Raw genomic sequence first — 12,678 nt, 5'->3', positions numbered from 1 at the left:
GACACCCCGCCCACCAATTTGGGCAGGTCTATCAGAATCCTTTGCATGGATGATATGGACTTCCATTGTGCACATCTCATCAATCTTCAACAATTCAGAGATGCAGATAGGTCGTGGCATGACTTTGTAGGAACATTAAGCCTTATTACGACGTGACTTTCTTGCATGTGCGTAATAAAGCCGCAATTCTTACAAGCACAATGTTATAACATGGCAATGAGAATTCTTATGTCGGCATAATGTAAGTCTACCTTCAATTAGTGGACCAATGAGATCTTGCCATGATCAGCTTACGTTGCTTCCAAATTTCGCTATGTTGGTCGTTTGAATCTCTCGGGGAAATGGAAACCACAGGGACTATAGGTACTTGTGATGCAAGGTTTCTAGCCTTATGCACGTCCTGGATTAATTTGAAAACAAAGGAGGAGTCAGAAAACTTACGCGTGGAACATGTATTGTCCCGTACCGTTCACAGGGAGCTCGACAACTCCACCGGGCATTGTGTTGTGCCGCTCCAGCTTCAGGACAGTGGGGGTGTCGGCCGCAATAGCAGACGGCCCCTGAACGGCAAGCAGCAACATGATAGCCAAGATGACGACCTCCAGCTGCCGGAAATCCATTGTGAGAAACCCCAAAACAACCAAATATCAGTGGTAAGTAGTCGCGTCAGGAAGAGAGAGCAATAGCAGAGATCCTACTACACCTCTAGTCTAGAGCACAATTCTACATAAGAGCTAGCACCAAATTTTCAAATCTTGAACCCAATATTACTTCAGTAGGCATCAGTCACTTCTTATTGAATTTTATGCTCTATGTTAAGTAACAAATCATTGGCAAGATACTCATCTTGAATCTTATTGAGCGACCTTGTAATTAATACTCCATTTTCTTCCTGAACCCTACATTACTCTCGCTCCACAATCTCAATCTTTTTTTAGACAGAAGGCTTGACGCAAACCCGGCTTTGAATTAACGAACCGGCTAGGATTACAGCTAACATCAACACCAAACTGAAATAGAAAGAAAAGACCAAAGGGTGAAAGATACAAGGTACCTAGAACATAGCTAGCTTACACCATACAAACAAGCAAACTAAAAGAAAGGAAACAGACGCTCTGCAAGCTCGAAAACCGCAGCAGAAGACTTGAGCAACAGCAAGGACACACCAGCTGCCTAGAGAGCTAGCGACGGACTCGCCGACGCGGAACCAGAACCCTTTCCCCATCCCACACAATCTCCTATTTCTACATATGAATGATGATAAAATGCACCAATTTAAGCTCAGTTCAACCAATTGACAACAAAATCAATCCAGATCAGTAGGTAGGCACCTGGGTGGTGCGCTAGTCATAGTTGAGGGGACAAAGAAGATAAGTTATGCATGACTCTTGAGAAATCTTGGATATTCAAACCTAATAATTAGAGGCACACGTAACAGTTTTCCTAGAGTAGGGGGCAATGGTCCCCTTTGGCCCTCATGAAGCTCCGCCACTGAAGGCAGCTAGAGCGATATGTCAAGGCATCAGCAGCGAGGGTGTGGTCTATTTTCTACTCTAGGCGACGAGGATTGTGGAGGAGTTCGCTGAGCAATGGAGCCTGGAGCAGCTGGAGTCTGGAGGGTGCTGGGCGGGAGATCAGGCCATTCCGGCAGGGGCGGTGAGCGGAACGCCGTGGGGGCGTGGGGTGGCGGCCGGCCAGAGGTTGCGCTCAGCTCAGGCGACGTCGGCGCGTGTGATGGTGGTGGTGTGGGGGCATGGGGCTGGCTGATGCCTAGAGAGAGAAACTGGTGTGGTGGCTATGAGTGCTCTCAGGTCAGGCTCTGTGCTAGGATCCCTATGTGTAGGCTTAGTAAGGTTTTCTGGTGTATAATCCCGGGCACCTTACTATGTGTGGGCTTACTAAGCTCGGGTTATCTCAACACCATTGCAGGGGGGTTGATTTTGATTGGCACTGTCTTCCTCCAAGGGGGCGATCCGGAGGGATCCTACTTGGGGTGAAGTGTGAAACTTTAGAAGTGCTAAATGTGGTTCACGGTGAATTTGCTGTCAAATTTTGAGTGAGATCGAAAATTGATGGCTTCAGATGGGCTTTGGTGGCCGTATATGGTGCGGCGCAGCCAGAACCTAAGCCTGACTTCCTTGCTGATTTAGTGAGAATTTGTGGGGATGAAAGGCTGCCCATTATGGTTGGAGGAGATTTCAACATCATTAGAAGACAAGATGAGAAAAATAATGAAAATTTCAATAGAAGGTGGTCATTCATGTTCAATATGATCATTAAGAGTCTCGACTTGAGGGAGCTTGAACTCTCTGGTAGACAATTCACGTGGGCTAATTCCTTACCAATTCCTACCTATGAGAAATTGGACAGGGTCCTTACTAGTGTTGAGTGGGAACAGAAATTTTCACTAGTAACGGTTCGTGCTCTACAGAGGGCCATTTCGGACCATTCCCCATTGCTGGTTGATTCCGAGGAATTGGCCCATGTAGCCAACAGAAATATGTTCTCTTTCGAACTAGGATAGTTCGAGAGGGAGGACTTCCTAAATCTTATTGCCACAGAATGGGCCAGGGAGTCTGGTGTGACTTCTCATGTGGAAATATGGAAAAACAAAATTAGACATTAGCGCCAATTCTTGAGGGGATGCGCCAAAAACCAAAGTGGTATTTACAAAGTTGAAAAGGAGAGGTTAAAACAAATTATTAATGAACTTGGTGTGAAAGCGGAATCCACCCTTCTTAATATGTCGGAGCGAGATATTAAGAATGAGGCCGAGAAGAAGTTATAAGCCCTTATGAGAGAGGAGGAATGAAATGGGCGCTTAGAGCAAATGGGTCTAAGATTGTCCAAGGAGATGATAATACACAATTTATTTTCACATGATAGCTAATGGGAAACATAGATAATATAGCTCGAACAAGATGTGGGTACAATTGTAGGATACGAGAACCTAAAATTGTACATCTCTGGATATTATAAGAAGCTTTTTGGAGCACTAGAAGAAAGTTTTGTAGCTCTAGATGAGAGTTCGATCGGGGACATACCTCAGCTTAACTTAGAAGAGAATGAGTTGTTGTCTGCTCTGTTCACTAAGAAAGAGGTGTTTGATGCAATAACGCAAATGAAGCATAATAAAGCCCCTGGGCCGGATGGGTTCCCGGTGGAATTTTATCAAAAATGCTGGCATATCATAAAGGGAGATCTTATGCCTATGTTTCTTGATTTGTTTGATGGCCATTTAAACCTCTTTCAACTCAATTTTGGAACAATAACATTGTTGCCAAAGAGGGTTGAGGCTATTCGCATTGAGCAATTCAGATCGATATGTCTTCTCAATGTAAGCTTTAAGATTTTTACAAAGGTTTGCACGAACAGGTTGACACAGATAGCCCATTCGGTTGTGCAACCAACACAAACCGCTTTCATGCCAGGACGACACATCCATGAAGGGGTTGTGGTCTTACGTGAAACACTGCATGAAATCCATACAAAGAAATTAGATGGTGTTATCTTCAAAGTGGATTTTGAAAAAGCATATGATAAGGTCAAATGATCCTTTTTGCAGCAAGCCTTACGTATGAAGGGGTTCAATGAGTCTTGGAGATCTCAGGTGGATTCATTCATACAGAAAGGTAGTGTCAGAATAAAAGTCAATGACGATACATGAAAAAAAAAATCAGACACGTAAGGGGTTACAACAGGGAGATTTCATGTCTCCAATGCTGTTTAACATTGTAGCGGATATGTTGGCAATCCTAATTGGCCGGGCCAAAGAGAGTGGCCAAGTAGGAAGACTCGTCCCCCACCTTGTAGAGGGGGGAGTCTCCTTCCTACAATACACAAATGACACTATTATGTTCGTGGAACATAATCGTGCAAGAGCTAGGAATATGAAGCTTGTATTCTGTCTTTTTGAGCAACTATCTGGGCTCAAAATCAACTTCAATAAAAGCAAATTGTTCTGTTTTCGGAGAGCCAAAGAGGAACAACGTGATTATAGAAATTTATTCGGTTGTGAAATGGGATCCTTACCTTTTAGTAATCTAGGGATCCCAATTCATTATAGATGTTTAATGAACAAGGAATGGAAATGTATAGAAGATCGATTTGAAAAGAAACTGAGCTGCTAGAATGGCAAGCTCATGTCATACGGAGGTTGGTTGGTTTTGATAAATTCAATTTTGACGAGCCTGCCGATGTTCTTCTTTGAGGTACCGGTAGGGGTACGAAAAAGACTTGACTTTTATAGATCCCGATTCTTTTGGCGAAGTGATGAGGCCAAGAAGAAGTACAGATTGGCTAGATGGGATATTATTTGTAGACCAAAAGACCTGGGCGGGTTAGGGATTGAAAATTTAGAGGTCAAAAATAGATGTCTGCTTAGCAAGTGGTTATACAAAATATCTACTGAGACCAAGGGTATGTGGATACAAATCTTGCGGAATAAATATTTACACTCTTAAGACTTTGTCCCAAGTCATCGCTAGGCCAACGGACTCACCATTCTGGAAGGGATTAATGAGGACGAAAGCAACTTTCTTCCAACGAGTGAAATTCCTAATTGGTAATGGTAATACTACTCGATTTTGGGAGGATACATGGTTAGGGGAGATGCCTTTGGCTTTGCAATATTCATGCTTATATAGTATTGTGCAACGTAAGGAGGATTATGTTGCCACAGTATTAAATTCGATACCACTTAATATCCAATTTAGGAGATCCCTAGTAGGGGAACGTTGGAATGCTTGGTTGCACCTGGTTCATAGATTGATGGGGGTCCACCTATCTGATCAGGCGGATACAATTCGCTGGGAGTTAACCACGAATGGAATCTTCTCAGTGAAATCCATGTATTCGGAACTAATTGACTCTGGGCCATTGTCGAGGTCATTGCACATTTGAAAGATTAAAGTTCTGCTTTGTATTAAAATATTTATGTGGTTTGTCCATAAAGAGGTTATTCTAACCAAAGATAACTTGGCAAAAGGGAATTGGGTTGGTAACTCTAGGTGTTGTTTGTGTGATCAAAATGAAACGATTAAACACCTCTTTCTCGAATATCCTCTTGCACAATTATTATGACAATCAATTCATATAGCCTATAACATTCAACCTCCAAGGAGCATAAACACGTTATTTGCGACGTGGCTTAATGGAGTGGACGTATACTTAGCTAAACATATTCGGATAGGAGTATGTGCATTGTTTTGGACTATATGAAACACTAGAAATGATATGATTTTAATGGGATACAATTCACCAATTTTTTGCATGCTATCTACAGAGCTACAACTTGGATCCGTATATGGTCCTTACTGGAGTTCAGAGAGCTATTGGTTATTGGGTGCAACCGTTGGAAGACTGTAGCACGGGCTATTTTCGGCCGATTTGAATAGCGAGCTAATAATAGGCTAGGTGTATAGGCATCTTAGCTTTTTTTATATCACCGGATGTGGCACTTTTTCAGTTCTGTATCACCCGATGTGGCGCTTTCAGATTTATTTACTTACGACTACTGCTCAGTTTATGAGCATCTTCGGACCTTATAACCTTGTTATGTTTTTATTTAATAATATGGCTGCATGCATCGATTGATGCAGAGGCCGAGGGTATTTCTCCTTTTCAAAAAAAAATACACCAAAAAACCGACAGACCACACTCCAAGGGCCCACCCGACGGCAGCCCCAACGGTCACAAACCGAGCCGGCGCCATGTAAGCTTCTCGTGCGCGGGTGGGCAAAGAGCCCTGGCAAACGCCTCTCAGGCTGGTCATAGTGGGAGTAACATAGGTAGTAACATAGATGCCACATAAGCAAAAATGATGATGTGGCAAGTAGTTAATGAGGAAAGAGGCAAATAGAGTAACATAATATGTTACCATCACATAGCGATTTCCAATGCATAATGAGTCTACAAAGTAATAAATGAAGGCAACTATGTTACCACACCTATGACACTACCCACTATGAAGGTAGTAACATAGACTAGTAACATATGTATGTTACTAGTCTAAGTTACTCCCCACTATGACCAGCCTCAAACGTGCAAGGCGGCGCGCATGGAGGGAGGCCGGCACACCTGGGCACATCCGGGCACGGGAACCGAACAGACGCATGCGACTGAGAGGCCAACCAGCTGCCTCACCCGACCCGACGCACAGCCGGGCAAGGAGCTTTGCTACACGTACAGGGTGCTACAGGGGTGAGGGGATTACAGGGTGTTGTGGCAGTCTTTAATTGGTTATTAGTAGAGGCACGGGCCCCTCCCCATTGAAATCAGGGAGGGGGGTGTTTAGAAAGTTTGGAAGAAGCCTGTAAAAGGCGGATGACACCGTCAGCCGGACCCAGCCTGATGCGAGCAAGCCAGCCCCACGAAGCACATGCCGCTCAGAGCAACCTACACCTACACTCAACCTGTAGTTCTCTCAATTCTTCCAAGCTTTTACCAGGAAACACCTACACTCAACCTGCAGCTCGTTGGTGTAAACTATGCAAAGAAAATTTAAACTGAAGATACCAAGGAAAATACAAAAGAGGAATCTCATCCCAGCCAAAATGAAAAGGTAATAAATAAAAGAAAATAACAAACGGAAGGGGCCGGCCAGCGTTGAAGATCCAAAACACAGCCCACACACACATATGCGACCTCGTTATCAACGACTTGAACAAACCTGCACATCTGCTGTTCCACAAACTAGGTCCACTCAACTGAAATTCATCACCGCGACTCGCCGGCGTTACTGGTTCAAACCACGGAAGTCTGTTCAAGCAAACACCTGCGCCATTATGCGACCCCTAACAAACCAACAAGGACCTCCAACGAACTGACTAAACTGAGTAAACAACACCTTGTTAAAGTCTTAACGACGATGCAAAGGATCGGTGGAAACAGATGAACACTCCCGTTGATCAACCGGCACGCTTTACGCGGCGGACGATGTGGACCTTCATCGTGCACTCCTTGCAGTGCCTCAGCCGCTCGAGGAGGCAGACATCGCCCACCCGCAGCCCGTTCTCCTTGGCAAACTTTATCCATCCACCCACAACCCTGTTGTTCTGAGGCTTGCGTCCCAGCGTCACTTGACACCTCTCCCCATCTCGCTCCAGCCAGATGCTTCGCACCTCGTCCCCCAGATGTCTGCGAACATATTTCTTGGAGATGCTCTGGTTGGTTACAGACAGGGAAAAGAAGAATGTCAGATGATGGCATTCAAGCAAATCAGGAAAGTGAAAATTATTACTCCTAGTCAAGTTGTCAAAGGAAAAAGGAAGTGAAATAATCAACTACAGGTTATGAATCTACAGCATTCACAATAGTGTTTTTATCTGTGAGCAAAAGTTCAACAAGGCATATGTTGGTATGAACATTGGATCGATCGATACATTGTTGCTTGATTGATACTAATGAATTAGGGTCTGGCGGTGGCATCATATAGCTATTTACAAGACTCTTTTTAGAGGAAATGTACAAGACTCTTATTAGATGAAACCTAACAAAATGGAAATATATCTAATCTAATCTCTAAAAGGAAATAGCAAACCTAACATGGTTACACAACTAGGCAGAGACTGCCGCCTGCTCCTAAGTAGCACTAGCGGCACCTCTTCTGGTGGGCTTGGGCCAAGGGCCTGCCTGCTCCTAAGTAGCACTAGCGGCACCTCTTCTGGTGGGCTTGGGCCAAGGGCCTGCGATGGTATTGCGATCACCCCACATAACAAATGCACTACCTAGTTCTCTAAAGAAAACAAAAAACTTCCAAGTTCTCGGAAAAAAATAACATAACAAATGCACCGTAGCACTAGCAGATTATGCACAGAAGAATAAAATATTTGCTTCGAAGGAAATTATATGAGAAAATATGGATCTCACCAGAGTGAATCTTCCTGTAACATTGGTCTTCTGCATCACGAGCACATAGATGGGAATTTCAGAACCAATAAGGTCGACCTTCTGCTTCACTACCTTCTTCTGAACTAAAGGTATGCGCCTCAAATGCACACCGATGCAACCAGTCAAAGTGACACCATCCTCTGACATCGAAGAATCTCCTGCACGAAGAAAAGAACAAAACAACTATTCAATATAGCTGTGGAAGATGACGATGCCACATATGATTTGGAAGGAACGACTGTGTCTCTAGTAACATGAACTGCATGAATCAGAGAAGGAAGAACTCGTCGTACCCTCGTTGCCCGGACTCGAGTTAACCGTTTCAACTCGTATCTTTCTTTCCGTTGAGGGTGATTGCATTTCCATGGGCTGAGGAAGAGAATAAGAATCCTCTACACTTGCATTACATAATTGCATTTGCACGAGCTGAGGACGAGAATGAGAAGGTTCCACAGTTTTAGTAGTAGCTTCTTTACACCGTCCTTCGACACTCCACCCACCAATTTGGGAGGGTCTATCAAAATCCTTCGCATGGATGATATGGACTTCCATTGTGCACATCTCATCAATCTTCAACAATTCAAAGATGCAGATATCACCGGTCTCTACATCATTGTCTTTCACAAACTTCCGCCAGCCACTAACAATCCTTTTGACTTCACGGCTACTGCTAAATTGCACATCCCACCTCTTCCCAAATCGCTGAAGACATACCCTTCGCTCCTTATCACCCACATGCGTCTGAACATATTTCTTGGAGAAAGTCTAGTGACATAATTGGGGGAAGATAATTAGATAATGGCATTCAAGTAAAGTGCAAAATACTAGGAAGTATAGGATCTGCAAGTTTAGTCATGGAAGGGTTAATGAGTGAAAGCATTCAAAACAGTACTTTCAACAGAAAACTATGGTTTAATAAGCTTGATGCGCAGTTCTAGAAGAATGCTCCTTCAACAGTAAAAATTCAACACTCACTAAAGTGCAGGTTCCCGTAACATTGAACCTCCTCATCACAGCAACAAAGATTGGATTGTCCTTATGAATAGATTTGACCTTCTCTTCAATTTCCTCCTTCTGCACTGTATTTAGACTGCTGTTATATGTGAGCGTGTATCTAGGTGAAGCACAACCTTCAATATCATGTTCTGAGGACAAAGAATCTCCTATGCACAAAATGAAAATAACTAATCAATATGTCAATAAAATATGGAAACATCAAGTTTGATTGGAATGGAATTGTATCTCTATAATAAAAAATTGCAAGAAATAACTCACTGGGAGTATCTGAAGGACTCGTTGCTGTCTTGTTGCCCTTGCTCGAGTAATCCCATTGAAGCTTTGTTTGTCTCAGCTTGGTAGGTCTACAAAACAGTTGCATTTGCATGGTCTGAGCATGATCATTAGAATGATCCACGACCTCGCTAGATGGTTGCATTCGCATGGTCTGAGCATGACTATTAGAATGATCCACAGCCTCGGTAGATGGTTGCATTTGCGCAAAATGATCCACAGCCTCAGTAGATGGTTGCATTTGCATAGGCTGACTATGGCCAAACAAATGGTCCACATTTTCAGTAGGCGGCTGCATTTCCATGGGCCGACTAAAACCAACAGGGTCATCCAAATTTTCAGTAGGTGGTTGCATTCGCATGGGCTGAGGATGCGCATGAGAAGGGTTTGCATTTTCAGTAGGTGGTTGCATTCGCATGGGCTGAGGACGCCCGTCAGAATGGTTGGCAGTTGCAATAGGCGATTGCACTTCCATGGGCTGAGAATGACCATGAGAACGGTCCACATTTTCAGTGCCCCTGTTGTGACTTTCCTGTACAGGAGGAGCATTGTCTGTAATAACAGAGAATGCTTTCTCGCGGCCAAATCGATCAAAAACTATGACACCAAACTGAGAGTTTCCTTTGTATCTGAATACCACACAGTCGTCCATACGTAGATCATAGGTTTTGACGAATAGCCCCCATCCCGCTTGAAGAACTAGTTTATCTGGATACTTGGCAACTCCAATGGTGTAACTGTGACCATTTCGTGTTTCTAGCTTGATCTCCCTTGGGATCTCACCCCTGAAACGTCTCAGAAATTCATCTGGGACGATCTGCAGAAAGAATCAGGATTAATAATACAGTTCAAACTTTAAGAGCATGGTTCTTGTGAGGTCAGTAAACAACGAGTCAACGAGCAAGTATGGCGTAAATAAGATAATAGATATCTCTCTTGAGAACATGACGACAGAAAAGGTGCTAGCTTAATTCTCTACCTTCACTCTCCGGGCATTTAGTGTTTATTCTATCACGCTAATCATTTTGGTTCCTGAAAAAATGTTGCAGAGGTAATGCATACTTTCACAGTATGTTCATATCCCTACAATAGTACAGTACTATATGGAGTTTCAGCTTCCAAGGTAATTGATCAAACAAAGAATACAATCCATAACATAGAAAGATCGCATGGTAACACAACCGATACTCAATCTGTACTCTCACCCCTAGGTTAAATCTCAGTTATGAAGATCTTTCAATGCTAAAACTGAAATTAACTTTTACAAGAACAAACATGAGCAGAATATATATCCAAATTTCTGAAGTATTGCATCACTTGGATTTTTTTTCAAGAACATGCATCACTTGGATACAATTCACATCTTAGTTTACACTGGCATATGCAGTAGTGTACAGAGCATATCAAACTTATTCCCATGAGAAACTGCATTGGCACCACTTTTACAGTGAGCCATTAGTTTTTCATTATCCAATCATAGAGATCATCATTATCTCGTAGATTCTAAGGGCACGCCAACTTTACTATAAGCCATTAGTTTCTCACGCATATGTTTTCGACCAGAATAGTTCTCATGCATATCATTACATAAAGTTTTTGCAAGTGCACAGAGTATTCCAAATGTACAAGTCTGAATTTTTTATTCTCGAAATTATTGAAATGCGATAAAAGGTGTAGAACTTGCACAATCAAAATAAAAGCTGAACAATCGATGAATGAGGTGGAAGTAAAACGGTTGAGAAAATATCATAATAAATAAGGAAAGTATTCACCTTCCGATCTATTGTTAATATGGGCTAATTTGGAGCACAAAAGTACATTTTGTTATTTAAATGCTCTAGAAGAACATGCATGTAGGTATAATTCTTGCAAACTGTATCCATGTCATACGAAGAGGTAGAGGAAATTTATCTCTTCAGTGTTAATATAGGTGAAACTGAGAAATTATTAATTGGAAAGGAACAATTAAATACAAATCAAAATGTTCCTTTTCTCTTTGCACGAAAGTCTTCCTTTTTTTAGTCAGCTAATAACTAACCATATGTAGTAAGCATGTATGGTCAAATTTACCCTTGACCGATGGGTGGCTAGGAGTCTAGGACTAAAAACAGAGGTGGGTGCCTGTGCTACATCAAGCAAGTAATCCACCTAGTTGTCATCGTACAATAGAATGTGACGGAAAAATCTGATAAACCATAAAGTTAAGTTAGCACAAAGTTGATACACTTATTTTGGGACGAAGGGGGTACAAGAATCTGAAGTAGTATGGTTGAATGTGATTTACCATCTCCTGACCACAGTCATCGACAATAAACATCAGGAAGTATTTTTCCCGGTCATCCAGATTGCAGTAGTCGAGTTCATCCCTCCGCTCGCATCTTTCGCACCCCATCTTTCCACTGGACATGCATTGCACAGTCAAAGAAAAACCATCAGCTGCAAGATTTGTACTGGGACAAGAGAAATGACAACCCGTTGAGTATGATTAGATAAATCTCCGCATTTGGGGGTATCCCGTCTCCAATCCAACGAAACCGGATCGGAGGGGGGGCTTACCTTGAGCGAGTCGACGGGCGAGCCTGAGATCCTGGGCCTGGCCAACGGGAACCTCGGGACGTTCGCCGATCCTAGATCAACAGAAAAACATCGTGAGTGGCGGGTGTCGTCGAGTGGCCGCGCATTCTGCGAGAATGTGTGGAGCTCGACCCCGGATGCTGCTGGAACTCACTCAACAGTGCTAGCCTAGGAGCTGCCGATGGGCAAGGGAAGAGGGGGAGAGAATCTCAGCGGGGATGACGAGAAGCGGAGAGACCTGTGGACGCGGGGCGGCGCGGCGCGGAAGGACACTTGGCTCCCTCCTGCTGAACCTTGGGTGGGCGGAGAGAAGAGGCGATGGAATGAGTGAGTGCCTTTGGCTCTCGCGCCAACCACCGGAACCACGGTTACTTGACTGCCTGCCAGCACGTGGCGGATCGCGGTAATTGTTGGCGACTATGGGGTAGTTCGGTGCGCCGATATATTACCCAGACCACGGAGTTGGTAGAGATTGATTGACCGTGTCACCGCTCACTAGAGCTATCTCGTTATTCGCGGAATTGTCAATAGAATAACTATCCATGTTTTATTTTGAGAAACATTAAGCACACACATCCTATCCTTACGAGAGTACCTCACTCAGTAGACGAGTATTATAAGATTAACAAATTCATCACATGCATCTCGCTATCGACATCGGCTAGTGAAAGAATATGGTCATGGACTACCAAATCTTGTGGAGCTGGACCTATGAAGAACTGCAATCAAGATATTGGACTTGATTGCCTTCCACTGAACTGACGAAACATCTGCTGACTGTTTCATTGCCTCCCATTATGCTAACACCTTGGGTTCTTAGCATCGAAATCACCATTAATCTGGTATATCGCGAGGTTGGAATTACCTCGGACCTCGAGCCTCTGGATGTCCATGGACACACCATGCATTATTAGAAAAAGACCT

At 43.5% G+C, this 12,678-nt stretch overlaps 1 protein-coding gene across 1 annotated transcript; it reads right to left on the bottom strand.

The window, feature by feature from the left end:
* Positions 1–6,679: 6,679 nt before the first annotated feature.
* LOC119295055 (putative B3 domain-containing protein Os08g0325100) lies at positions 6,680–12,095 on the bottom strand. The gene is made up of 8 exons (XM_037573383.1): positions 11,993–12,095; positions 11,737–11,807; positions 11,465–11,579; positions 9,166–9,997; positions 8,866–9,053; positions 8,184–8,655; positions 7,870–8,048; positions 6,680–7,163 (listed from the first exon to the last, which is right to left on the bottom strand). The coding sequence occupies exons 3-8, from the start codon at positions 11,570–11,572 to the stop codon at positions 6,909–6,911; spliced, it is 2,034 nt and encodes a 677-aa protein (XP_037429280.1). The 5' UTR covers positions 11,573–11,579; positions 11,737–11,807; positions 11,993–12,095; the 3' UTR covers positions 6,680–6,908.
* Between the last annotated feature and the right edge of the window lie 583 nt (positions 12,096–12,678).

The sequence above is a fragment of the Triticum dicoccoides genome, chromosome 4B, assembly GCF_002162155.2.
Source record: "Triticum dicoccoides isolate Atlit2015 ecotype Zavitan chromosome 4B, WEW_v2.0, whole genome shotgun sequence".
NCBI lineage: Eukaryota > Viridiplantae > Streptophyta > Magnoliopsida > Poales > Poaceae > Triticum > Triticum dicoccoides.
Note: the sequence above shows the minus strand (reverse complement) of the source record. Positions and strands in the feature narration are given on the sequence as shown.

Excerpts from the sequence above, each read along its gene's own strand:
- LOC119295055 (XM_037573383.1), bottom strand. The coding sequence starts at position 11,572 with ATGGGGTGCGAAAGATGCGAGCGGAGGGATGAACTCGACTACTGCAAT. Across the intron at positions 9,054-9,165 it reads GAGTCCTTCAGATACTCCCA|GAGATTCTTTGTCCTCAGAA; the intron begins GTGAGTTATTTC and ends TTTTGTGCATAG. Across the intron at positions 7,164-7,869 it reads TTACAGGAAGATTCACTCTG|AGCATCTCCAAGAAATATGT; the intron begins GTGAGATCCATA and ends GTAACCAACCAG.